Source organism: Sander lucioperca, chromosome 7 (assembly GCF_008315115.2).
Source record: "Sander lucioperca isolate FBNREF2018 chromosome 7, SLUC_FBN_1.2, whole genome shotgun sequence".
Taxonomy (NCBI): domain Eukaryota; kingdom Metazoa; phylum Chordata; class Actinopteri; order Perciformes; family Percidae; genus Sander; species Sander lucioperca.
The window spans coordinates 9,741,961-9,768,392 of NC_050179.1; the positions used below are offsets into that span (position 1 = coordinate 9,741,961).

The 26,432-nt window shown below is 39.3% G+C and overlaps 2 protein-coding genes across 5 annotated transcripts; both read right to left on the reverse strand.

Annotated features, from left to right (window-relative positions):
- Positions 1-3,060: 3,060 nt before the first annotated feature.
- On the reverse strand, positions 3,061-8,124 carry LOC116038639 (aquaporin-9-like). Of its 2 annotated transcripts, XR_004897884.1 has the most exons (7): positions 7,935-8,124; positions 7,588-7,714; positions 6,434-6,571; positions 6,150-6,268; positions 5,151-5,368; positions 3,413-3,789; positions 3,061-3,378 (listed from the first exon to the last, which is right to left on the reverse strand). XR_004897884.1 is itself a non-coding variant. In XM_031283186.2 (6 exons), exons 1-6 carry the CDS (start codon positions 8,034-8,036, stop codon positions 3,582-3,584), a joined length of 912 nt encoding a protein of 303 aa, XP_031139046.1. In that variant the 5' UTR covers positions 8,037-8,124; the 3' UTR covers positions 3,061-3,581. The 2 variants fall into 2 exon arrangements, 1 of the variants encoding a protein (XP_031139046.1); XM_031283186.2 differs by having other exon boundaries at positions 3,061-3,789.
- A 107-nt stretch (positions 8,125-8,231) lies between these two features.
- Positions 8,232-25,159, reverse strand: LOC116038638 (cingulin-like protein 1). Of its 3 annotated transcripts, none has more exons than XM_031283183.2 (19): positions 25,032-25,159; positions 22,585-23,580; positions 22,417-22,511; positions 21,712-21,817; positions 21,512-21,607; positions 21,278-21,426; positions 20,623-20,764; positions 20,302-20,514; positions 20,002-20,208; positions 19,766-19,870; positions 19,411-19,563; positions 19,086-19,256; positions 18,189-18,341; positions 16,767-16,856; positions 10,300-10,383; positions 9,534-9,658; positions 9,159-9,267; positions 8,902-9,065; positions 8,232-8,795 (listed from the first exon to the last, which is right to left on the reverse strand). In XM_031283183.2, exons 2-19 carry the CDS (start codon positions 23,551-23,553, stop codon positions 8,717-8,719), a joined length of 3,210 nt encoding a protein of 1,069 aa, XP_031139043.1. In that variant the 5' UTR covers positions 23,554-23,580; positions 25,032-25,159; the 3' UTR covers positions 8,232-8,716. The 3 variants fall into 3 exon arrangements, with proteins under 3 accessions (XP_031139043.1, XP_031139045.1, XP_031139044.1); XM_031283185.2 differs by lacking the exon at positions 25,032-25,159 and adding an exon at positions 24,929-25,021; XM_031283184.2 differs by lacking the exon at positions 25,032-25,159 and adding an exon at positions 24,862-25,021.
- Positions 25,160-26,432: the final 1,273 nt, after the last annotated feature.

The window sequence follows — 26,432 nt, forward strand, 5'->3', positions numbered from 1 at the left end:
CTAAGGATGGAATGGGTCAGATTTATAACATCCTCATTTTTTAATGTTCTTTTGCACTGTAAATTTTGCATGATGAAGTGTGAAGTAAAAAAGAAAGTATTTTAGTATGAATTATATTGCATTCAGATGAACTGATATGAAGAAATAGATATAAAAAAAGAGATAAATCTGACCTTTGCTTGTTGATCTGTCTCTCCTCTAGTGTTGGGCTCTGGAAGCTGTATTCTGGATTTGGTAAATCCCTCCGTATTGTTAAGTTCCTGTAAAGTAAACCTGCTCACTCAGCTGTATGCAGTAGTGGGGCGTCCACAGCAGAGGGAGCAGCTGCTTGGTCAGATGCTGAAGTGTTGGGACCTATACAGTCTATGGTTGGGACCAGAGGTTGTGGAGCAGCCTGTGAGTCACCAACATCAGCACCACCAAGCCACATACAGTACAGTCTCATCCCCTCTGTTTCCATCAAATATTGGGTCATGCTATACTTTTGTGCGTAAAGTGGGCAGACATTTATTTTTATTTTTAGCTACAATTAAGCAGTTTATTCACAGTATAATTCATGTGTTTGTTACAAACTTTATTTACTCATTGCCTAAATTTATTGATGACTTTTTCCTCATGGGTGTGTTTGATTATGCAACAACCATAGGAAACTGTCTGTCCTGGAAGCACGCATTTGCACATGCAGTGGAATGTGGCCTGCTATTGATTTTCAATGCGGATTTTCAGCTGCAGTTGCTGGTTGTGACATGAACAATCACAGTCACCTCAAACAAGTTTAGGTTCAATATTTTCTAGATAATGCAGCCGGCGAGTTGTATAGCAGTAGGTTTATATTGTTGTTACTGTAATGTAGTCCATTTTCTCACAGCTCTCTTCAAGCTGATGCCTTTAAACAATGTCCCTGCAGAGAGGACAATGTTACTGGTCAATGTTCTACATTTAGAGTTTCAGCTCTGTGCAAGGAGCTGACGGCATGGCCGATGAGCGAGCAGCACCTTTTGTCTCTCCTGGCAGTGACAAAGCATGATTGTAAAAGTGGCTCTGGCTGACACTCGCTCCAATGAGTATATGACCCTGAATACTGTTACTGTTCTAGCTGGTTAAGGTGGAGCCAATCTTTAAACTATTTTGTGCAACTAATAGTTTAAAATTATGATTATTTAATGTAAGGATTAATCTGCTGATTATTTTCTTGATTAATGAATTGAGTTTGTTTTGTAATAGCATTGCTGTCACAATTACACAGAGCCCAAAATTACACCTTTACAATGCTTGTTTTGTCCAACCAACAGTCCAAACCTCATAATTATAAAAAAACAAAACATATATAATAATAAATTAAATTAAATTAAATGTTTTTGCATGAAAAATGACTTAAACGAATAGCAAAATCATTACCAATTAATTTTCTGTCAATAGATGAATGGACTAATCGTTGCAGCTGTACTTGTACATTGCCATATGTTTTGTATGAAATAATCTTAATTTGTAAAGTAACTAAAGCTCTCACTAATTGTAGTGGAGTAAAAAGTTTAATAATTTCCCTCTGCATTGGGGTGGACTTGAAGTAAAAAGTGGAATGAGAAGAACCTCAGATTTGTATTAAAGTACAATACTTGTAAATGTAAATGAACTAGTACTAGTAAATGAAGCATTTAAAAAATAAATATGTCAGTTTAGTTGAAGGTAACAGCTGCTTTGGAGAACTTCAGTCCTCAATAAACTTGTTAGTCCATGTGATACAATTTTGAGGCACTTTGTACTCTGTACTACTTCTACTTCACTCAAGTGGGAATTGTTCTTTTGACTCCACTTTATTACTTTTTTACGAACAGCCTCTAAAATATAAATATTTAACAAAGCTGCTCAACAGTATGTAAAATGTGGTTCCAAGTTGACTAATTGAACAGTGAAATGCTACTTAGATGTAAGTACGGTACATCTGCGCTAATAATCCAATATGTACAGTATAATAATAAATCAACACAATTTACACTGAATAATACTTATTTCCAATAATACTTAAAACACATTTTGCTTTTTTGTTACTTCACTGTGCAGAATGATAAATGTGACACAAGATGGACGTTTTCAAATTTTTTGATTTGACACTCTTGGCAACTGAGCCAGTCATGGTCCAGTTCGCAGTTTAAGCAACAGTAATGTGGAAACGTATAACGTATACTGTATGATGTAATAATGTATATGAAATGTATATTTTCAGTGAAGTAGGAGGCATCTTGTGTCCAGCTGATTAATGTTTAAAAATGAGAAAAACATTTGTACATCCATAGCTTCTGGATTTTTCAATGTGAAGAATTTTTAACCAAATATCTGAACTCGTTGGTGGAGTCTGGAGGGGATCTATAAGTAAAAGTTTGAATTCAGTTCCTTTACCTTAACAGAGTAGGTATATTTGCATTGTGGTATTGACACTTTTACTCTATTAAATAGTTTGAATACTTCTTCCACCACTGAGCAAAGGTGTGAGGAGTCTCCACAGGATGACAGGAAGGCTCCCTTACAGAGAATTAGACTTTAATTTATTCATTTGCCAACCGCATTGCTTTTACAACTTTCACTTTCAAACAGTGCCATCACCGCCTGCGAGTTCAAATCAGACGTCCCACTGTGACTCAGATAATCTTTGATATGTACAAGGACATTGACTAGAGTAATCAGCTCATGCAGGACATATTTCACAACATAATGCACTGAGCTGACACTGAGAGGTGTAATCATCCTCTGCCATCATAACAACTAAAAACAAATTATCCATCACTTGTGTCGGTCCAATTATAGTTGAAAGTGTTCAATCTTAGACTAATAAATATACCTGTCTGCTGGTGAGGTTTACTACAAAGATCCATGTCTGTTATTGTCCTCTTTCACTTAATCACACAAGCCTACACAGCAATTTAATGGACATATGAGGATATATGGGGTAATGGTGTAAATGCTGAGATGGACATTACATGGTCAGCTGAACTGCAGTTTTCGGTGATAAAAGTAACAGATGACGGAGTCTCATCCCTGAAGTGAAATATTTCTTATGCAATCGATATTTGTAGAAACTTTAATGTAGACAAAACAACACAGAGTAAAATACAAATATTATTAAAGAATAGGGAGGGAGGATTCCTCGTGGTTTGCAAAAGAACAAAACAATCACGAGTTAGAAAAAAACAAACTAAAAGTTTTAAGTGAAAATACAGATAATATCATCACAATCACTGAAAAAAATGGAAGCAAACCTAAAAGGAGACTGGCAGGCATGTTAAACTATTAGTCCAGTACCAATTGTGAATATAGCCAAATAAAGGGTCTAATATCAATAATACAGTATTTACAACACATATATATATATATATATATATATATATATATATATATATATATATGAAAAGTCATAACAATGTGAAGCACATAAGACTGAAATTTTCATGTGTTTATGAAACATAAAACGAGACAGTCCAATATTGGTGTAGACACTGAGAGAGGACGCCTGTCCGCTCTTCACCTGACTGACAGGAAAAACTGCTGAATCTGACCAGTGAGTCCTGGAGGTTAATGTCTGTTTTTTAGCTCATGGTGATCATCTCATATTTGTCCTTCAGACTGATGTCCTCTTCATCCTCGTCTTCCTCCTCCTCCAACTCCTCCTCCTGGGGCTTTTCGGGCTCATCGCGCTGGTGGTGCAGCTCAATGAGCAGATAGTAGATGAGGGCTGCGACCAGCCCCCCCACCATGGGCCCCGCCACAGGGATCCACCACCAGTGGTCTGCAGTGCTGTATAGTATTTATTTAAGTATAAGTATGAAAAGACCAAAAGAAAGAGTTAAATATATCTCTGGCAGTCACACAGAGGCCACTGTTGGTCACTGGTGCCATCACTGGATCATTCACAAGCATCGACTGCATCTGTCCAGTGCATGTGACATTATGTAACACACATTATTGTCTTTATTAAAATGTTCATAGATGCTTGTTTTTTTATTTGCATCCTACAGTAGGCCTATGTAAAGAGTATTTTAAGACTTTGAAAAGCGCTATATTAATCAGATTTTATTTATTATTATCACTATGGTTCATGTCAGCAGCTTAGGTCTCATCCGTTTGCATGATGACAGTTGATACATTATATATAAAATAATTTAAACTGAACTATAATTATTCCTTGTTTAATTATTGGACTAAATTTATTTGTTAATAAAGATCAGATGTATTTCTTGAAATAACCAAAATCACGTATCACAGTAACCAAATAACATCTACATAAAGTTAGACAAACCAACAAACATCCTATTTCTGAAAATTAAGCAATAACATCTCTTTGTTCTCACTCAAAAATAATGATTCACAACATGCCATTATGGACATAATTTAATTTTGTTCTATAATGTAGCTAGATTACAATTCATCTGTCCACAACATTGTATGCATACAATCCAAAGGCTAACTCAAATATTTTTTTGTTAATATAATTGTATAGGTTGATAAAATTATAAGCGTTCCCTTCAGATGTAACATATATTTATTCCATATTTCTTTATAGTTCTCATTTTTTCATGGTTCTCTTTAATAACATTATTTCAAATGACGTTGCTCTAATTAATAATCCAGATGTGGAAGAAGTACTAGCAATACTACAGTGTAAAAATATTCTGTTTCAGGTAAAAGTCCTTTACTTCAGTAAAAGTCAAAAGCATCAGAATATACTTGAAGTACGAAAAGTAAAAGTACTCATTACTAATAATTTTAATTAATTTACATGCTGCTGGGTATCTTAAATCGTGTATTAATAATCTGAATCTGCTAAGTAACTGGTAACTTAATATCAAATAAATGTAGTGAAGTAAAAAGTACAATATTTCCCTCTGAAATGTCGTAGTATAAAGTATAAAGCCGCTAAAATTTAATTTCTCAAGTAAAGTACAAGTACCTCAAAATCATATTTAAGTACAGTACTTGAGTAAATGTACTTAGTTACATTCCACCACTAAATAAATCTTACAACTTTTTAAATGAGGACGTATTTGGACATACAAAGTATAATTGCCTGTATTTGATTCAACCCAGGCACATGAGAAAAATTAAAGTTAACGTAAGGCTCTTAGGGGGGTGAAATCCTCTGTTCTATATGTAGTTACCTAAAGACCTCCATCCCCCATCCGGCTACAGCTGTGAACAGTCGGGGTCCCAGGTCTCTGGCAGGGTTCAGTGGGTAGCCACAGTTCAGTCCCATGGACACACCGATGGCCATAATGACCAGACCAATAGCCAGCGGCTCCACACCTTTGGGAGCTCCAATGTTTCCGCCATCAATAATAGCCAGGATACACAGGACCAGCATACCTGTCCCCATCACCTGCAGGAGTGGAACATCATTCGGATCAACGTAGTACTAGAATTATATGTAATTCTGTTTATCTTCCTACTTCTCTAGCACAGGGGTTTTACATTCATGTATATCTGAGTATATGTAGGTAAAAAAGGTGTCTGTATATATGCGAATGTCTTTGTGTACATATCATGCATTTTATAGTAATAGTATATTTAAAAATAAATAAAATATGTAGAGTTAACCTGTATAGTGGTCAGGCTGTTTTGGGCACAATAAGATAACATTTGCAACATTTTCTCTGCAGTCATTCAGCATATGACTCCTTCTAACTGTGGAATCTGTAATATGTATCTCTAAAACAAGTGTAATCTTAATGGTTCAAATATAGGTTTTAACTGCTATTATTATTTAGTATTTAGGGAGCGGAGCGCACACTGTAAAGCACCATTGTTACAAAGATATTCAAAAGGAAACATTAACATGAGCACAATCACACTAATTGGACTTATTTTAGTGGTTCACCTGATGTGGTTTTCAACGGTTTTAAGATAATAGACATGTTATTTATGGATCGCTGCACCAACTAAAAAGGCAGAAAATGGTGTTAAGTATAGATTTGACCTTCCAGTGAATGCCAGGAAATGGGTCATTAAACCCCAAACTGAAGCAGAAGAGGGGGTGTTCTCAGAGTAAATGGGGCAATCAATTTTGCATTAGCTACTTTTGCCAGACTTTGCAGAATTTAGACCATGAATGGGAGCGGCGATGCACAATAGAGGGGAGGCCATTGTTTCACAGAGCTCACCTGATCAATAAAGCCTCCGAGGATTGACAGGTGTCTCGAAGGGTAGGAAGCAAAAATGTGACCTGTTGCATTGATTCCAGTCACTGACAAAATCCCACTGGTGAAGTCCATGAAAGCATCTGTGAGGAGGACAAATAGCTGTAACACTGTACAAAGGCATCAATTAGTATTTTATATTGATGAACATGTAGCTAAAATATTTCACTGTGACAGTGAAATATTACATTACCCACTGGTATGGTTTGATAGGCATGTGTAAGCGAATAAAGTTGAGGCGTATTCACCATGGTATAATCCAAAAACTGCAGCAGCTCCAACAAAAGCACCAAGAAACTGAGCCATGACATAGAAGGGAAACTTCCAGATCTTCAGTTTGCCTAGAACCACCATGGCCAGAGACACAGCAGGGTTCACATGCCCCCCTGGGATGGAAGACAAAGCAAAGAGTGGAAGAGGGGCGCAGTGGGTGGGGGTGTCAGGCATGATATCCTCTCCATCATTAGCGAGGCCGTCACATTTACGAGGGGCAACAGAAGGGGAGCAGCCCCCGGGGCGGTGCAGGGTTTTGTTATGCGTGTTCACAAGCAAAGAAGCAGAATAATGGTCACATATTAGAAATTTAACCTATAAGTAAAAAAAACAAAACAAAAGGGCGCATTATTCTGTTCCTTTTTTTAATCAAGCTGCGCTCGCATCCTGCCGTTTTTAAATTTTTATAAACATCTGTCATCTGTCAGTGATCTGTCTTCATTAATTCAGTTTGGTCCTTTTGATGTAAAATTGGAAGTAGCTGCAGTCTCGTTTGGACTGAGTCTGGTCTCTGTCAAATGAACGTAGCCTATGATCAATGGAGTTTGCAGGACATTTAGTGCCCAGGGTTATGTATGACCCCAGAGAGGCTGTGCACCAGTGCTAACAAATCAATGGTCAGTACACATTCATTGGATCTGGACTGAGAGCTGGAATGTTCCTGCTGACACTGTAGCTGTGGAGGTGGCACATGACTAGACAGGAAGTCATAAAGTTATATTATTACAAGCTGCAAGCCTCATGAGTATGTACAATGTTTTCATTACAACACATACAAGTGAGCTGTGTCAGGTTGTTTGCATTAACTATGAATTATATTAATGCAGTCTGTAGCGCTAAACAGTAAATTAAATGCTGCAAAGAAGCTGAATATCCAAAAAACAAACTTTGTTATTCAAACTGATGATATTTTTCAGTTGTTTTGACAGGATACCAATACCCATCAGAGTAGGAAGTTGATTCCATCCAAATAACAATTATTCATTTAATGGAATTGCTCGTTCATTAAATCCAAAGTACCATATCGAACTAGTGGCGTGTGTGGTGGCTCATGTTAAATAAGTTCTACTTGAGTGGAAATAAACAGTTAGGTGCAGAAGTTTCAACAACCACATGAAACCACATTTACCTGACACTCCACCGGCCACGTACGCTGCCATCATCAGTCCCACAGAGAAGCCGATGTGGACAGTGAGAGGCTCACCCAGAGTGTTTCGACTAAGGACGGTCTGAGCGACTGAGCCACATCCAAACAACTGACAAACAAGAGGGGAAGAGAACAGCAGACTATCACCAACATCATAAAGGGACAAGAAGATTACTGCAGTCTGGAGCTCAACACTTAACTGAAATAAGCATATAAAGAAGATCTCAGACTTGAAACAACTTGTAAAGCAAATATGTATAGCGATATATTTTATATTTTGATTCCTATCCTGAGTATAAAACAGTTTTATAACAGAAAATGCTACTTACAACCAAAACAAATGTCCCCAGGAATTCTGCCAGGAATTCCTTGAGTATTCCATGTTTGATAGCACAGTGTTGCCTCATGCTTCTCTTGTGTTGTATTTCCATGTATCACCGTGCCAACTGCTGTTAAAACTACAATATGTCCAGCAGTGTGAACCTCTGGAGATGTCAAATCTCCACCTCTACCCGACCGCAGCCATTCAGCAGGCACCATTGATCCATTTGTAAAACCATCAAGCTCCTATCAGCCTCGTGAACACATAAAGTTGTAACTTGTATCGTTTCTCCATCAAACGCAACTTCAAATCAGATTTTCTTTATTTGTGTGTGTCATCAGAGGACAAACATACAGCTGGATTTGTTTCTTTTAAGAGTTTCTGGAGGTGTATAAACATGAGTTAATGTTGTGAATGTATCTCACACACATTTATTCATCAGTTTAAGTTTTTCAGATTGCATCATATTAACTCACACTGCAAAGTAATAACTTAGGAAACAAATTAATCCATTTCAGATACAGGTAAATAAGCCAGTGTGTCAGTTGCATTGTAAAAACATCAGTTTGTCAGGTATTATATATATTGTAGTTATATGTATTGCCACAAGAGGTCAGCCTTGGTAAGGTGCCACGCTATTCACAACTGGAAACATCATGAAGTCACCTGAGTTTGTTAATGAAATTATGTTGAATCATGATATCATGGGTTCTTTACAGTATGTCCAACATTTATTAATAAAGTCCAGAAATTGTTGTTGGACAGCATTTTGTTTTAATCACACGTCAGTCAATCAGATCCAATGTCATCCACATCGTTCACATCGTCCTCCACAACCTTAATGAGAGGAGGTGATTTCCTCTTACGCCTGTTAATGCAGAAAAATAAAATGACTGGAGTTAAAGAAAGACATGATTTGATGTGAACACTGTATATTCGAGGAAGAAACTCAGTGGCAGAAGGTGAGTGGTCACCTCATCTCGTTCCGCAGTGAGCTAAGTTGGCCATGAAGCTGCTCGTTAGCCTCGATCTGCTCATCCAGTTCTCTCTGCACCTTCTTTTTGGCATGTTCCAGACGCTCAATCTCCTCCTCCGCCTCATCCATCTGCCTCTTCGCTGTCTTCAGTCTCTGAGTCAGCTGCAGAGTTCACAAAAGTGAGATATTGAATCACAAGTCTGCAGCTCCTGACTACAACTTTGTTTTTTTCTATATAGTTAAAGACGTGTCTACCTGGTCTCTCTGGCTCTGCAGGTTGATGTGTTCCTCGTCCGTCTGCATCTTCATCTCCTTCACTTTGCGCTCCAGCTTGCGGTTCGCTTGTTGCAGGCTGTTGTTGTCTCTGAGAGCAAAAAGCACCAGGAGATCACATCGCTGCTGCAGCTTCCTGTAACTCAACACCTTCCTAGTGTGTTTCAGACCAGAGATACTCTCACTCTTACAACCACAGGGAAAGGGATATGAGTGGGTTCAGTGCTCGACAGCTACCATCAAGTATCTGATGGAACCATAATCCAAAGTGTTATCCTGCGCTGGTAAATACAAACTCTGTATATATTTATTTTTGTTAAGAGCTATAAGGTCATTATTTAATGTGCAGGCTTTCACCTCTCTTCTCCTTGCAACCTTTCCTCGAGTTCCTGGATGCGGGTGTTCAGTTTGGAGACGAGTGAATCCTGGTTTGGCCTCTGCGATCCTTCCAAATTAGTCACTCTGCTCTTCAGGTCTTTATTCTGACAGAGGGAATAAAACAGAAAAAATATCATAAATTAGGCAAAGTTTAGAGGTACCCTGGAGAGTCTTCGACCAATAGTAGTGCTATGGAGCAATGTCAAAGGAGGACATGCATGCATGCACTCAATCAGGCAGATGGTGCAATACACCGTCCAGCCAATGGTTTCACATTATTCCATTGAGGAAATACAGCATTGTGCCAGAAAAGGCAGGAAAGAAGAAAACTGCTAACTTGTAAACATGGATGTAAACAACGCAGGTTTCACATTTTTTTAAAACAATTGGCTTTGCAAATGTTTTATGAGGAAGGAAACGCATTCAACACGATACAAGTTGATTTTCTTTTCACTTGCGATGGCATACTCTAGAGGACGTGCTACAAGGCCAATGTGCAATCATGATAAGAGTAAAAAACGGGGAAGAGAAAAAAAAATGATTAGTAATAATAATAAATTCTAAATATATGTACAGTAATAAAAGTAGTAAAAATGTAAAAAGTACATGTGTCACATCTGTGTATAATAATAAAATCAGGGGACCCAAGTGTGGATTTTCAGATGGTAGGATATGACATATCTGATCCAGGATCTGTCTTTTTGTCATACTTTTTTTTGTTATGCGTGGCATCAGAGGTCAGTACCTGTCTCTCCAGGCTCATCTTGTCACACTCCAGGTCCTGCCTGACTGCTCTCTCCTGCATCAACTCGTTCCTCATCTGATCCATCTGTCACACCGAGAGGGAACAGCTTTCAGCATTCAGCAGTGGAAAGTAACTTAGTACATTTACTCAAGTACTGAACTTAAGTCAAATTTTTAAGTAGTTGTACTTTCTCTAAATATTTCCATTTTATGCTACTTGATACTTCTACTCCACCACATTTATCTGACAGCTGCAGTTACTGGTTACTGACCAGATTGAGATTTTACATAAAGAAAAATCAATTCAACATATCCATATGTGACCTCTCTTGTTATGTTTCAGATGTCTATGAGTTGTTGGCAGATCAACCAGGGGGACATTTAGTCTCTAAACTTCTCATGTGGCTTCATTTGAATACATTTTTGAGACTCAAAGGGGTCAAAGTATAAAATATATTTTACATGACAAAGCAGAAATTCAGTGAAATGTGATATCCTAAACATATTTTTACATTGCTATATTGGTACTGTATTAGTAAAGGATCTGATAATTCTTCCACCACTGGCATTCAGTCAAAATATACTGTATAGCATAACGTATATGTAAGAAGTGTAAAATGTGGGCTCTGAATCCCTAACTAATTCTTTATGCCAATTTCTAACCATAGAGTTCAATATGGGCTTGCACTTTCTATGTACTGTCTTACATATTGACTGAAAACACAGTCATACGTTATTAAAAAGGGCAGCACCTGTTGACAAGCACTTTTCAGGTTAAATGAAAAGTTTTCAGCTTAATTCCTTAAGTCAGAGGAAATGCTGTCTGGTCTGAGCAGCCACATCTACGGTGGCCCTGAAGTGCAAATCACCACAGCAATTAGACAAACGCAACAACAAATCATAAAACACAACGGCAAATAGGAAAACACGACAGCAAATATGAAAACAAAACGGCAAATAGGAAAACACGACAGCAAATAGGAAAACACGACGGCAAATATGAAAACACGACGGCAAATAGGAAAACACAATGGCAAATATGAAAACACGACAGCAAATATGAAAACACGACAGCAAATATGAAAACACGACAGCAAATAGGAAAACACGACAGCAAATATGAAAACACGACGGCAAATATGAAAACACGACGGCAAATAGGAAAACACGACAGCAAATATGAAAACACTTCAACAAATCACAAAACACAACGGCATTAACTTCTACCGGAAAAGGTAGGGCCTATCTAGTAGAGGACGGACCCTCCTGATTGGACAGACGCACTGTCTTTTGACAGGAAGGAGAGGTGAAAAAATAAAAGTGCCTCACTGTCTATGCTTTTAACAGACGGACTAGCCGTTTCTCATTTCAAAACACTGGACGAAATGGATGTGGAACTATGAACTGTGCTGTTGGTGAATCGGCGTCAGTCTGCTTGCAGGAGGAGAACATTCTGTCAGGAACTTTGCTCGCAACGTGCAAAGGTAGGTAACGTTACCGACACCGATAGGCTTTAATGTAAGCAATAGTCGTTTTGTCTTATTTACCCCATGTCAATAAATTAAAAACTCGTGGGAGTTCATGTTTGTACAGTAGTCATAACACTTACCAGTAAGGAGAATTACAGTAGCTAGCCGTTTACATTAGCTTGTAGTTTACTGCATGTATGCAACATTAGCTCATTGTCCAGTAGCTTCTAGCTTTCAGACAAATGCAGTGCAAAATATGATCAGCAACTACAAGGTAAACGCTACCAGCTAATGAGCTACCACAGGCAGTATGATATGCATTAAACTGCAAGTGAGAAAGGGTAAATAGTACTGTAAACACACAAGCTACAAGGCTACAACCAACATATGAAAAGTCATAATACCTCCATTGATAAACACCCACTAACACAGTAAAGGTAGGTGTAAGTGTGTTAAATGGTCAACAGTTGTCAGTTAAGACCATGATGAAGAAACTACACCACTACACAGTTACATGAAGTACCTTCATGTTTCAGTATGCTTAAATATACTTGTGATACAATTCTAATCTTACCAGGACAGGTTGGATAACTACTGGACTAACCTAATCTTACCAGGACAGGTTGGATAACTACTGGACTAACCTAATCTTTCTCCTTCTGTCTGCAGTCCGGAAGCAACACCATCATCGGGAGCTGAGTCTGATCGCCGCTTCATGTTGAATATACTTGTGTACAGTATATAGTAATGTTTGAATAAATGTTATAATAAAGATACATGTTTCATTAATGTCTTTTTAGAGCTTGTATACCTAACTAGTTATTAAAACAGGTAGCATCTGAATATAATTACTCAGTTAGAAGTTTCCTGTGTCCAGGTCATAATTTGATGGAAAAATAAACATTGAAAAACAGTTTATATTATATACACACCCAAAAACTTAAAAGACACAGACAAACTAGTTAATTTAATGCATTTATTTTTTGAATGGCAATCTCTAATATAGCAAATAATCTATTCAACATCTCTTTTTGGCCTCTGTCTCCCTGCTTGTCTTTTGCTTTCCCTCTCCTCCTCATCTCTCCCTTCTGGTGACGCTAGTGCAGCCACGACGCTGAAGTTGGCATCCGATCGCAGCTTCTGATTTGGCAGTTAAGGGGAACTTAAAACTGTTTTTTTAACCTCTTACTGTATTGAATGAGTGTTGGTCATTAAGGTAAATTTATAATTATGTCTAAAACACACTTTTAGATTTGTGAAAGCTTTATTGTCTTTATGAGAAAATAAGTTTTTTTTCCACATATAAACCACATTAGACTAGGTCTAGATCCACCTAGACTTGTCAAATCTGGACTACATTATCCCAGAGAGGCTAAGGAGTCTTAAAAACACAGTTTGGGATTTGTGAAAGCTTTATTCTATTTGTGAAAATGCCATAAAGGGAGATTTTACTGTTTTTTGCATATGTAGACCACATTGGACCAAGTCCACATCCAAAACCACAATACCTAAACTTGTCAAAACTGGACAAGAATTAACTCACTCTCTCCATGTCATTTATTATATCCATGAGCAGGTCTTCCCCTGTACTTGTGTAAACACGGTAACGCAAACTTGGTAATCTACAGTGGGCAATACAGCACCGTAAAGAAAAGACCTTTACGACAGCAGGTGTGGTGAAAATACTACCACTTTTGTCCAAAGTGGCCGCTAGAATTAACACAAACTGAAAGTTACATATAGCCACTTTAAGTCATAGAAAAAAATGTCTTCATGAATATAATGTGGAACTGCTGTGGACCTATCTCTGACAGCAACACATTTAGGATGTATTTGATCCTGTCAGAAGACACCATGGTGCACACTTTATCAGAGAGTGTGTCACAGCTGTCGAGGAAGTTTGACAGGTATTTCACAATCCTGTCCAGCTGGGTTTCATCATCAAAGAAGATCGGGACCCAGCGTTCCCCAGAAGTGGGGTTGCTCCTCACCTGAGACAATGGCCTATGAAGTATGAATTAAAAAAAATCTTAATAAATACTCAGTCCTGCCTCTTTTTCTGAGGAAAGGTGAGAAAACAACACTTATGTTGAAGGAGAAGGATTTGAAGAGTAAATTAAACCACTGGCAAATCTATGACGATATTTGGATTGATTTCCAAAGGTAAAAATAACTTTTTCTACTTTTCTTTTGAAGTTAGAAGGAAGACCTGCTCATGGATATAAGAAATGACATGGAGAGACGTGGACTTGTACGTTGAATGTCAATTAGCAAAGGCCATGCTGTGGCAATAAAATAAAACAGTTTATTTAGCCTCTCTGGGATAATTTAGTCCTGATTTGACAAGTCTTAAGTATTGTGTTTTGGATCTGGACCTGGTCCAATGTAGTCTATATGTGAAAAATACAGTAAAATCTCCCTTTATTGCATTTTCACAAATAGAATAAAGCTTTCACAAATCTCAAACTGTGTTTTTAAGACTCCTTAGACTCTCTGGGATAATTTAGTCCTGATTTGACAAGTTTAGAAAAACGGTGAAATCTCCCTTTATTGTGTTCTCATAAAGATAATAAAGCTTTCACAAATCTAAAAGTGTGTTTTAGACATAATTAATAATTTACCTTAATAACTAACACTCATTCAATACAGTAAGAGGTTCAAAAAACGGAGGATCAGTCACTTAGCAATGTAAATTATGTTTCCCTGCTGAATCGGACAGTTTTAAGTTCCCCTTAAATTTCCCCTTAACTGCCGAATCGGAAGCTGCGAATCGGCAGCTTCAGCGTTGTAGTGCAGCCTCCATTTGTTCCTTAGTCCCTGTTAAAAGACAGCAAACACAAGAAAAAGATCTTTACCATTATAAATGCTATAACGGAATGTTATACTTGTTACATGGGAAACTACTCATACATTTTAGCTTTCATTTAACGTTGCTAGTGAAGTTAACAAGGTGCAGCTTTACCTCCAATCCTGCAGCTACAACTGATAAACAAACCAATTTCTAAATCTCTGCTAACATTACGCATATACAGTAACGGCTTACAAAAAGAGATGAAAATGCCACCGGACATTAAACTTTACAAACACAAATGGCATAAAAGACAGCAACACAGCTAGCTAGCTAACAGCCTAATGTTAAATGATAGGTTCAGTTAGCTTAACGTTAGCTCGGGTGTATCTACCTAATTATAATAGCAATTTGTACCAGCATTAATGCGTAACACTTGACATTGATGTAACACATTAACGGTGATAACAAATGTACGGCAAACACTAAATATACTTACATTTAAATGTTAATTGTGCCATCAGCGATGCCGCTCCAACTCCCACTTAGGTCCGCCATTGTTGTTGTTTTTTTTAACGAGCCGGCAAAGCCGCGCGCATAGGATTGTGGGTGATTTGGGAGCGCGAAAGACAGACAGTGCGTCTGTCCAATCAGGAGGGTCCGTCCACTGCTAGATAGGCCCTACCTTTTCCGGTAGAAGTTAATGCCGTTGTGTTTTGTGATTTATTGAAGTGTTTTCCTATTTGCTGTCGTGTTTTCATATTTGCTGTCGTGTTTTCATATTTGCTGTCGTGTTTTCATATTTGCCGTCGTGTTTTTCTATTTGCCGTCGTGTTTTCCTATTTGCCGTCGTGTTTTCCTATTTGCCGTCGTGTTTTTCTATTTGCCGTCGTGTTTTTCTATTTGCCGTCGTGTTTTCCTATTTGCCGTCGTGTTTTCCTATTTGCCGTCGTGTTTTTCTATTTGCCGTCGTGTTTTCATATTTGCCGTCGTGTTTTCATATTTGCCGTCGTGTTTTTCTATTTGCAGACGTGTTTTTCTATTTGCTGTCGTGTTTTCCTATTTGCAGTCGTGTTTTTCTATTTGCTGTCGTGTTTTCCTATTTGCCGTCGTGTTTTCATATTTGCCGTCGTGTTTTCCTATTTGCCGTCGTGTTTTCATATTTGCCGTCGTGTTTTCATATTTGCCGTCGTGTTTTCCTATTTGCCGTCGTGTTTTCATATTTGCCGTCGTGTTTTCCTATTTGCCGTCGTGTTTTCCTATTTGCCGTCGTGCTTTCATATTTGCCGTCGTGTTTTCATATTTGCCGTCGTGTTTTCACATTTGCCGTCGTGTTTTTCTATTTGCCGTCGTGTTTTCCTATTTGTCGTCGTGTTTTCCTATTTGCCGTCGTGTTTTCCTATTTGCTGTCGTGTTTTTCTATTTGCAGACGTGTTTTTCTATTTGCTGTCGTGTTTTCCTATTTGCAGTCGTGTTTTTCTATTTGCTGTCGTGTTTTCCTATTTGCTGTCGTGTTTTCCTATTTGCTGTCGTGTTTTCATATTTGCCGTCGTGTTTTCCTATTTGCCGTCGTGTTTTCCTATTTGCCGTCGTGTTTTCATATTTGCCGTCGTGTTTTCATATTTGCCGTCGTGTTTTCCTATTTGCCGTCGTGTTTTCCTATTTGCCGTCGTGTTTTCATATTCGCTGTTGTGTTTTCATATTTGCCGCGTTAGTTGGTTGTCGCGTTTTTCTTATTGCTGTTGTGATTTGCACTTCAGGGCCACCGTACACATCAGATCTGAAGGCTCTCTCCTCTCTAATACCACCCAGAGGCCCAGTGAAGGGAGTGTGAATAGCTGCTCACAATAGTTTGCTGTTTTTTGTCTTTGCACTGTGTTTTGTGTCAATTAGTCTGCACCACTTTGCTCCCATGAATGGTGGCCTACTTTACAGGCGCACTGAGGACGTGAGGCGACATCAGAGATAAAGAAACATATATGAAGTCTGTACAGTTCAGTCATGTTTCAGGGATGGTATAAAGTGAACGTTAAGAAACAAAACAAAAAATGTCTGAGAGGAAATCTGAGTACACAGCTCTACATCTGTTTTTGATAGAAACAGATGTAGGGCTGGGTGCTCAAAGTGAAGATTAAAGAATTGTCTCTTCACAGTTGGTTAAAAGGAATGAATGATAGCAAATACAAAATGAGAGTGAGGGAGTGGACCTGCCTGCTCTTTGGTTTTGTCTAATCTTTCCATCAGGCGGTCAGCACTGCTGCGCTCATCATTAAGAGCTTCTTCTAGTTGGCTGATACGTCCCTGAGAGGAGAGGAACACATGAAAAATGTGTCAAGTTTATAAATATTGCATTACGCTGTAATGTTTACAAGTACAGAGGACATGATGAATCTATCTCTTGAGGCTGTGGTTAGAAAACTGACTGACTTATTTTTAAAGGGTATTGGGTAATCATTTATGACTAAAGCTGTGGAAATAAATGCAGTGAGACAAAGTGAACAACATATGAAAAAGATTTTGAACGTTTCTTAACTGCTGAATGGAAAAGAGTGTTTGACATTGGAAAAGGGGGAAAGAGTGCAAGAATGAGAACACCCAGACAGGTCTGATAACTTTGTACAGTAAACATGAGCTTCTTCAGTCAATACGCAGTTCCAACAGTCATCACACTGATGTCACGGTGTGATGTTTTGTAATCAGCAAGACAAACAGTGCTGAGAGATGGTGTTGCTACGGCACTTTTCAGCACCCTTATAGTTCACAGTGCAAATACTGGCACCTGATCAGATAAACACTTCAAAATGTGATAAACTGAAGCACATGCACTCTAATGAGAGTAAGTACAGTTTCTAGTTGAAAGCTTCAGATGATCATCAGTTTTTAGCAAACATATACCTGTATACAGTATGTTATTATGCCAGGGAACATTGCTGTTGTCATCTAAACACACTCCACTTATGTTTAAAGTGCGACTTAAGGATGAGATCTACTGTGAGCTTAGAGGTATTTGATTTAATTTGTCATTTGTTAAAAAACGAGGAGCATCATAAATTCTTTGCAGGTGGTGAGTAACAATAATCTGCACAAAAAGACAGTCAGACCTGAGGAAGACAATTTGTGGTCAAAATATTGTCCAATAAAAAAAAGAAAAATTGGGATGAGAGAGCAGTGTGTGGGTAATTTTTCTTCTTCTTCTTTCTTCTATATTCATCCATTAGCAACAAATGATTAATATTAATGTAACGTTTATGCAAACATAATTCATTTTCACAAAGTATACCTATTATTTAGATGCATGTTTAGCTTGTGACAGCATCTTAAAGGGTCACTCCGCCAATTTTATACATCTTCAGTTTACTAGTCATATTAAGTACTACTCAGCCTGTTAAAACAGTTGTATAATGTCTTTCGTGGCTCTGGAGGGAGGTTTCCAAAGTCTGAGAAGTCAGCTTGGGCTTGGAGACCACAGATTTATAACAGAAACATTGCTTTGCAAACTGGGGATGGCCAGTCAGAGAAGGTCTAACTAAAGATGAAATGTAGGAGCCAGTGTTTAGACCCATATTTGACCCATACTAGAGACTAAAAGTCAGGCTTTCTAGTTTCTTAAGTTAAGGTTGCTGAGACCTTTACCTCCATGACTTTGAACTGGCGCTCTCGCTCTCCCACTGTGGCTGTGTTCCTCTCCTCCAGCTCCTCCACCCTCTGTTCCAGCTGCCGGCCCCTCAGCTGGGCCTCCTGCTGCTCCCTGCGACACCGCCGCAGATCCTCCTCCAGAGGAAGCAGCTGAACACATAACAGACCACAGAACAAACACACACTGTAAGATAAGGTAACATGCAATGTCTGCTGTTTATTTTTTTTATTTATTTAACCTTTATTTAACCAGGTAGGCCGTTGAGAACAGGTTCTCATTTGCAACGACGACCTGGCCAAGAAAAGCATAAGCGTGCAAGACAACATACAGTTTCACATACAATAAAATACAATAGGCTACATAAAGTGCAGATTAGGTAGGCATTACAAAGCCGGCGCAAGGTGAGGTGTAAGTAAGTCGGACGATATGCAAAAGTGATAAGGTAATAACAACACAATATACATGAATAGACAGTCTATAATATGTGCTGAGATGTAGTGAAGAGTCAATATACAGTTAGTGCAAATAGTGGTCTAGGTGATAATGTAGATCAGGAATAACACAATATACATGAATAGACATACTGTATAAATGTTGAAAGAGTCAGCAAAGAGTCTGTTAGGTAATGGTCAATCAGTCAGACATCATTATAGAATTATTTAAATCGGGTAATACATCTGAGACTACTTTTATATATTTTTTTAAATCTCACAAAAAACTGTAATTGAATTGAAAATTGTTTTAAGATCCATTTAGACCTAATAATAAGAAAAATACTTTAAAAAAGGGACATAACTCCTTTTTATCCTAGTGTTGACTTTTCATTTTATGTTATTGGTGACTCAGGCAGTTGTACCCACATGCTGATGAATCAGAGACAATGAGTACCACACCTCTTCCTGGAGTTTTTTGGCTGCCTGTCGGTATTTCTCCAGCTCTGCTCCCTTTTCCTGCAGCTGTCTCCGCAACTCGTCCAACTCCCTCTGACTCTTGTCTCTGGCCTCATCGACCTGGTTCTGAAGTACATCTGTAGACGCCTCGCACTCCTCCATAATGCTATTCATCTAAGACAAACAAAGAGCTTCTACAGTGAGATAAGTGGACCTCTTTGGGTGTATGAACAAGACTGGCTTCAGAGTTAAGATAACAGTTTTATAGGTCTTATTTGGCTCCAAATGTTGCCTTGGGGCCAATAAATAGTCCAGGTCCACCTCTCACCTTCCTCTGCAGTTGCTCCACAGTCCTGTCCTGCAGCCTCCTCACATCCTCTAGCTCAGTTTTAGTCTTCCACAGCTCCTCTATTTGTTTCCTCTCCTCCTTAAGCTTCTCCTTCAGGTCCCTGTGTTCATGGTTTAGCTTGGTTAACTTACCCTGGGAAAAAACACACAAAGGAAACGGAATGACTGTGAGCTTCCAAGCAGGGCTAAAAAGACGGTGTGGAGAGGCAAGCAACGTGGAGAGAGGGAATGGCATGCAACAATGTACATTGTAGTTACATGGTATGCATGTGAGACTTAGGCCACCAAAATTCCACCAAGGGGTTACTCTGAAGCTAACAGCAACCTTGCTTTACCTGCACGTCCTCTAAGCGAGTGAGCAGCGACTGGTTAGACTGACACATCTCCTCCTCATTCCTCCTCACATCTTTCAGCACTTCCTCAACCTGCTGCTTTTCCCTCTAGGGACCAAGGAAAACAGAACATGGCAGAATATATCACATTAGTAAGATAAATGTGGATAAAAACATTTAGAAACATAACAATAAAAAGTAACTACATATGTTCCTCTTATCTCCATAAGGTTTCCCACCTCCAGCTGCTTTTCTCTCTGCTCCAGCAGTCTCTCTGTGGCTTTAGACTCCTGGATTGCCTGACTCAGCTGATCCACCTTGTTGTTCAGCTCTTGCACCTTTCCTCTCAGCTGATCTCTCTCCTGGCTCAGCTCCTTTAACTGTACCTTAGCTGCACTTCTCTCTTCCTCTGCTTCATCCTTCTCTTGACCCAGCAGAGCATTGCTCTGTGACACAGGACGGAATAATAAATGATGAAACCATGTTTTAGCTTTAGAAAATAAAGAGCAGTAGTAGAGATGCATGTCATGCCCTTTTACCTCTTTAGCCAGCTCTAAATCCCTGAGCAGCATTTCAAGCTCATTCTCATATTCATCCTTCAGAGCGGTCATGTATGTGTCATGAGTCTCCACCTCCTCTTTGAGCGCCCCCTTCAGGGCGCTCAGCTCCCTCTCCCTGCGGTGCAGCATGTCCTCCTGCTCCTCCTTCCCCTGCAGCATCTCCTGAAAGTCCACACGCAGCTGCGCCATTTCCTGACAGACATCCATCAAAATACCACATCACTGCCTAGAGTCCAGTGAAGGAGCTTTACAGCCGCTGTTGATTTGTGAAGTGTATTTTGTTCATGTGGTTTCATTTACCTCCATAAGGACTTCTTTTTCTGTATTTATCACCTCGGCCTTCTTGGCTTGGTCCAACTCATCGTGCATCTCAGAGAGCTGCTGCTGAAGGTCTTTCATCTCCGTCTTAGATCTCTCTCTCTCTGCCTTCATCTGAGTCAGCCTGACAACATACAAAAAAAAGTATGCAGGAAAGACAATATGGAAATTTTAGTTCCATATTTTACATCAAGGAAAGAAGCCTGCTTAACGTACTTTAAAGTTTTAGAAAGGTGCTTGATAGAATTAGATGACAAAATAAGATATCTGCACACTTAATCCAAATGGTATTTGACCCTGCTTTCGGTCAAATGACCGTCATCAGATCATACATCACAGTTCACTTGACTGACCTTAGAGTATGAGCAGAAGCTTAGTTAAATGAAGTGGAACATAGCATTGAGGTATTCTATTTAGTTCTGCATTTCAAAACCGTCCCATTTAATATCAATGAAAAACATCTAACTTAGTTTGATACACTTGCGACACTAGACACCCAGAGGAATCATTTAAAGGAATAGTTCAACATTTTGGGAGAGTATAGCAGCCCTCATTTAGCTGATAAGATTTGCATATTTTTTACATAGCATAGTTTTCATTGTAAACTTCCTGAATGACCCAGAGGTCAGATTCATACTCGTGTTTGGTAGACTGAAGTTTGGCCTCGATCTCAGCCAGTCTGTCGCTGAGTTTGCAGAGCTCCTCCTGACTTTTGGCCAACTCTTCCTGAAGTTTCTTCTTCTCTGTCCTGGCCCTTTCACAAGCCTTGGCTAGAGTCTTTTCATTCTGTGCAACACAACAACATCATCAGTCACAGGAAAAATAAGTGAGTGTTTTAGAGATGAACCAGCAGGATGGGACTGCACTACACCTTAATCTCTGTTTCCAGTTTTTGCTTTAATTCAGACACTTCTTTCTCCAGCGCTGCCTGTTTCTCCTGCAAAAGCTTCACCTCGGCTGCACAATCCTACATATGTGGAAACGCCCAACATTATGGTTAGTTTCAGACCAAGACATTAAATCATGCTAACCAGTGATCAACACTGGCAAACATCTCATCCCAACACACACTTTCTCCTCCTCCTCCACATTTTCAGCAGTCTTCCACTTGACATTGTTGACCCTTTCAAGCAGCTGGGTGACTTTCTTCTGAGTGGTGGAGTCATCATCAGTCATCCTGAGAAGCAAGAAAAATATTTCACAAACACGCTAACAGTACTGACAGGGGGTAATGATAACATTGAAATGTATTCAGTTGCTAAACAAAGACATGGCAGTGCAGGACCTCTCCATGGAGTGAAAGGAAAAGGTGTAACTCTTTTCACAGCGGTTTTTAAACACTCTAGTTCAGCAAATATATTTTTTAGAAGCCACTGATGGATCATAAAAACTTTCCATGTGAAGAAGTTATTTTATCAGTGGAAATAAGTACATGCTCTGCATTCCTGACTGCTGCGTGAGCACACACAGATGGAGCAGAACCCCCTTATCTGACTACACTACATGATCACAACTACAAGCTAATCACTAAAATGTGTTGGGTTAAAAAAAAGAGAAAGTGTTAAAGAAAACAAATCTTTTCATTTTGGAACTTTGGAGCTGAAAGTGCAAATGCAAACTCATTTATTGAGCCGTTTTAAAGGAATATTTCAACATTTGGGTAATATGCTTTTTCGCTTTCTTACCAAGAGTTAGAGAAGAAAGCAAATAACCATATTTCCCAAAATGTCAAACTATTTCTTTAACTAAAAGTGCTCAGTGCTGAGCGGCGCTTACCCATCCTGGAGGTAAGTGAACAGCATTTGTTTTGCTGTGTCTTCAGGTGGGTCTACTGAGAGTTCTTGCTGTCCTTTCAGAAGATCAGGAGTGACCTGTTTAAGGAAAATACAGCAAATAAATACACCCTTTTAAATGACAACTGTGCCCTGGTGCTAATCTCTTTACCTGTGTTTCTCTTTCATCAGTTTCATCAGTATAGTCACTATATAACCTGGAGATGGAGGATTTCTCTGCTCTGTGAAGTAATTTTGCGGCATGTGGAGACATCGTCTCTTTTCCATGGTGTTCTTTAAGCAGTGTGCTGGGCTTGTTCTCCTCCCTTGCCAAAGAGGCTTTTCCGTCAAGGAGTCGAGCCCTGGCTGACCCCGGAGGATATATCCCACCTGGGGTCTCACCCCTGATGCCCTTCAGAGACGAGGCACTGCTGGAGGAAGAGGAGGACGAGGAGTATGAAGTTGGACCGCTGTCCGCGCTGCGTGACCTTCGACACTGCTCTGGGTCCAACCTGTTCCTTGGGCCTGCCCTTCCCCTCCGCTGGCTGCTGTTGAACTGGCTTATTAGCTTCCCTACAGATAGGAAGGAGTCTGTACCCACCGAGTTTGGGGACCTTGCAGGGACTTGTCTACATGAGGAAGGTGTCTTGTTCTGGGCTACCTCACTCTGGTCTTCCACTGTGCCCTCAGCAGGCAGAGGGATCCTGGGTTTGGTCACATTAGCAGTCTCAGAAGGAAGGCCAGTGTTTAGATCTCCAGGTTGAGCAACTGAAGCTGCTGAATGAAGGACTAAGTTCAGGTTATTACTTTCAGGGTCATAAGGTCTCAGAATCTCTGGGTGTTTCTGATAATGAAATGCGGAGGAGGTTGCAGTCCTCTGTGACTCAGAGAGAGAATGTCTTTCATCCACAGACCTCCTCACCATGCCAGGATTGTACCCCGCCTGGTGAGTGATGACTGAGACGTCCCGGTGGATCTCCTGGCCAGAACTGTTCAGAACCACGTAGGGTTGACCTTTAATCCCTTGGATCTGCACCCTGACTCCAAACAAGTTGTCCTGGCTGCCTCTGGGACTGTGTTGCTGTATGCAGCTCTTCTGTATCCTGATATCCGGTGAGCCACTCAGTCTGTGAGACTCCATCGTGACTCCGCTGGATTAACAGATGAACTGGTGAAAAAACAAACTGACATGTTAAAAATGACACTGAAGGAGGCTGTCAGACCCTGCATGGGAATTGGAGAATCAGAGGTTGGTGTTTACACAACATTGGAGCAGGGTCAGAGCCACACTGGGACAGAACGACACACATCCAGGGAGCTCCTCACACAGCTGCACTCAGCCGACATGAAGAATAAATGGACACTGACGAGAGCCTGATATTGCTGTGCAATGAAAACAGCTCCTCCTGTGTGCTCATGACAGTGTACTATTGTACAACTGCATGACGGGTCTCCAAGTCGTCATCCACTTCATGGTATGACACTTGAGGAAAATGTTTGTCATCAAATATGTTATTGTGAGCCACAAAAACAAAGGAGGTGTTGTGCAGCAGACAAAACGGTATCTTCTTAAGAGCACTATCTTGATGGCTTTAATTAATAATACAACAGTTTGCAGATTATTTACAATAATAATAAATAATTGCCTGTTGGTACCATTTTCTAATAAGGCACATTTGAAGGTTTTAAAGTTTTAGGTTCTATAATTGTTTTAATAATGTTATTCATGTTTTATAGATCAGTTATTAAGTCATTAACAAGAACAACTGTTGGGTTGCCAGGTTGTGGTAAATCCTCCTCCAGCATTGCTTTGACACTTGCTTTGTCTTTGTAGCTGTTTGACCACCAAAATCCATTTGTTACCAACTTTAAGTTACTAACATCGGCTACTTAACAGTCATACAGTCAATTCAAGAGCTAAAAGGACAAACCCAGCGTCATTGTGGACGAGGATTTTGTACAACTTGGCAACCCAAATTATGTTCTTATTAATAGCTTATAACTGTTCCATGAAACTTTAGTAAAATATTTATTAATTATTAGCAACGCCACTAGTTAAAGCTTATAAACCTTTAATAACGTGGGCTTTATTAGAAAGAGGAACATTTTAGTCCAAATCAAGTTCCTATGCATTTGTCCAATAGCCTATAGGCTATATAAAAGGGATTTTTCTTTTATTATTTTTCTTATGTTGGCATCACACTTTTGAACACACTTTTGAAGTTTCACTGTTTATGAGTGAATCCCATGCAGGTAGGCTGTGAAAATGTGCTGCGGATCTGCGTTTATCCGGTTTTACTAAATAAACTTTACATCACCCTTTTAACAGTAAACAAAGTCTAGCCTACAGTTTGCGAAAACATATACTGGCACATTAAATTAAGGTTAATTAATATAAGGAACATCAATCAAAAAGTCTATCACACAAAATCTGTAGCTTTATACTCACAGATGAAGAAAGAAGATGAAAAAATACCTCAGAGTATCAAAGGCTACATTAAGATCCCTAAACTCACCACTGAGCCCCGCAGATAGACTACAAGTCGCTGTAGAAGAATATCGTGTTGTTATTTTAAGGAAACATGCGTTGTAAAGACATCGATCTGAGCTGAAACTTACCAGCTGTGTGCCCCGTCTGAGTAGTTTTGAACAGAGTCCTCCTCCTCCTCCTCCTCCTCCTCCTCCTCCGTGGCTCAGCGCGTCCTGCCTACGCCCGGACACGATCCCTGTCCCGCTCAGAGAGGCGTTCACTGCCGCCTCTGTGTCAGATATTCAATCCATATGACTTTCTGTGGCAAAGTGCTTAATATGCTGACATATATATGGATTTATAGGAAACGAAAAATTATCAGAACAATAGGACCATTTATTACACTGTAACAGAGTGATTATAATCCACTGAACTGTGTATAGAGGGAAATATGACTAACAAAGACTGTTAGAGGGATGAAGGAGGTTGTTTTTTTGTGATCAAATTTTAATTTTATTTTAAAGAGACAGTACGTACATGTATGTATACGCCTCAAAAATAGAGCACAAAACATATATTCACATACCTACCTGTACGAGGGATGAAGGAGGTTAAAAGTTCCCATAACAGTTTAAGGACACCTGGAGAGACGATTGCAGATGTTTGTTGTTTAGGAGGCCTAGTAGCTTACTGTTAGCTTTGAATATTCCTAAACCGAAGGAAAAGTTTGTCACTGGTCTTGTAAAATTGATTTTATATGTTTTTAGTGAACAACACATTTGAGGAAAGAGGCAGTAGTTGTCCTGTGACATATTTATGGTTTCAGTTGGACTTCTTTCTGTGTAAAAAACATGTTCATGTGGGGATAATGGTAAAAAGATCCTCATCAAATACTTATTTTGGATCATTCGGGTGCCCCTGAATTACATCTTTGTATGATGGCCTTGGATAAATGTTTTTTTCTGAACTGGTTTCTGAATTGGAGCCCTTCTATAAATAGACCACAAGCTATGTGAAAGTCATTTATTGGAGGGTTGACAGGAGAGAACTGACAAGAAATGAAGGGTGAGACAGGGGGATGATAGGCAACAAAGGTCCATGCAGAGTCAAACCTAGGATGTTTTGATTACATGGTCAGCCCCTTGAAAAGTCCTCTTTATAGGCGACCTTGACTCTGGGCCATTTTTTAGATCGTAAATTTGTAGTGTTTAACACCAACTTTGTAAAAAACTGTTTCTTCTAGCTGATGTAGTTTGGTCTTTGCTGTCATACAGCTCAGGCTTTACTAAACGTGTTAAAGCTACATTGTATCATTTTCAGTTTTTGTGATCAGCAACAACTATTTTGTTTCTTTTAGAACTTTGTACTTCACATTCATTACCTTGGTAATTTTGGCTTTTTTTTTACTTTCCTACCCCATTAATCATCTCACAAATCCCCAGATTTGTCTTGTGACCGTTCGGAGGGAGGGGCCTGACCCCTAGGTTGGAAACCACTGGAAAAAACCGTAACTAAAACTAGCTGCACATGGACTAGCTGCAACAGTTAAA

Excerpts from the sequence above, each read along its gene's own strand:
- LOC116038639 (XM_031283186.2), bottom strand. The coding sequence starts at position 8,036 with ATGGAAATACAACACAAGAGAAGCATGAGGCAACACTGTGCTATCAAA. Across the intron at positions 6,572-7,587 it reads CGTGGCCGGTGGAGTGTCAG|GGGGGCATGTGAACCCTGCT; the intron begins GTAAATGTGGTT and ends CTTCCATCCCAG. Across the intron at positions 3,790-5,150 it reads TGGGGGATGGAGGTCTTTAG|CACTGCAGACCACTGGTGGT; the intron begins GTAACTACATAT and ends AATACTATACAG.
- LOC116038638 (XM_031283183.2), bottom strand. The coding sequence starts at position 23,553 with ATGGAGTCTCACAGACTGAGTGGCTCACCGGATATCAGGATACAGAAG. Across the intron at positions 19,871-20,001 it reads AGAGAGAAAAGCAGCTGGAG|AGGGAAAAGCAGCAGGTTGA; the intron begins GTGGGAAACCTT and ends CTTGGTCCCTAG. Across the intron at positions 9,268-9,533 it reads AGGTTGCAAGGAGAAGAGAG|AGACAACAACAGCCTGCAAC; the intron begins GTGAAAGCCTGC and ends TTTTGCTCTCAG.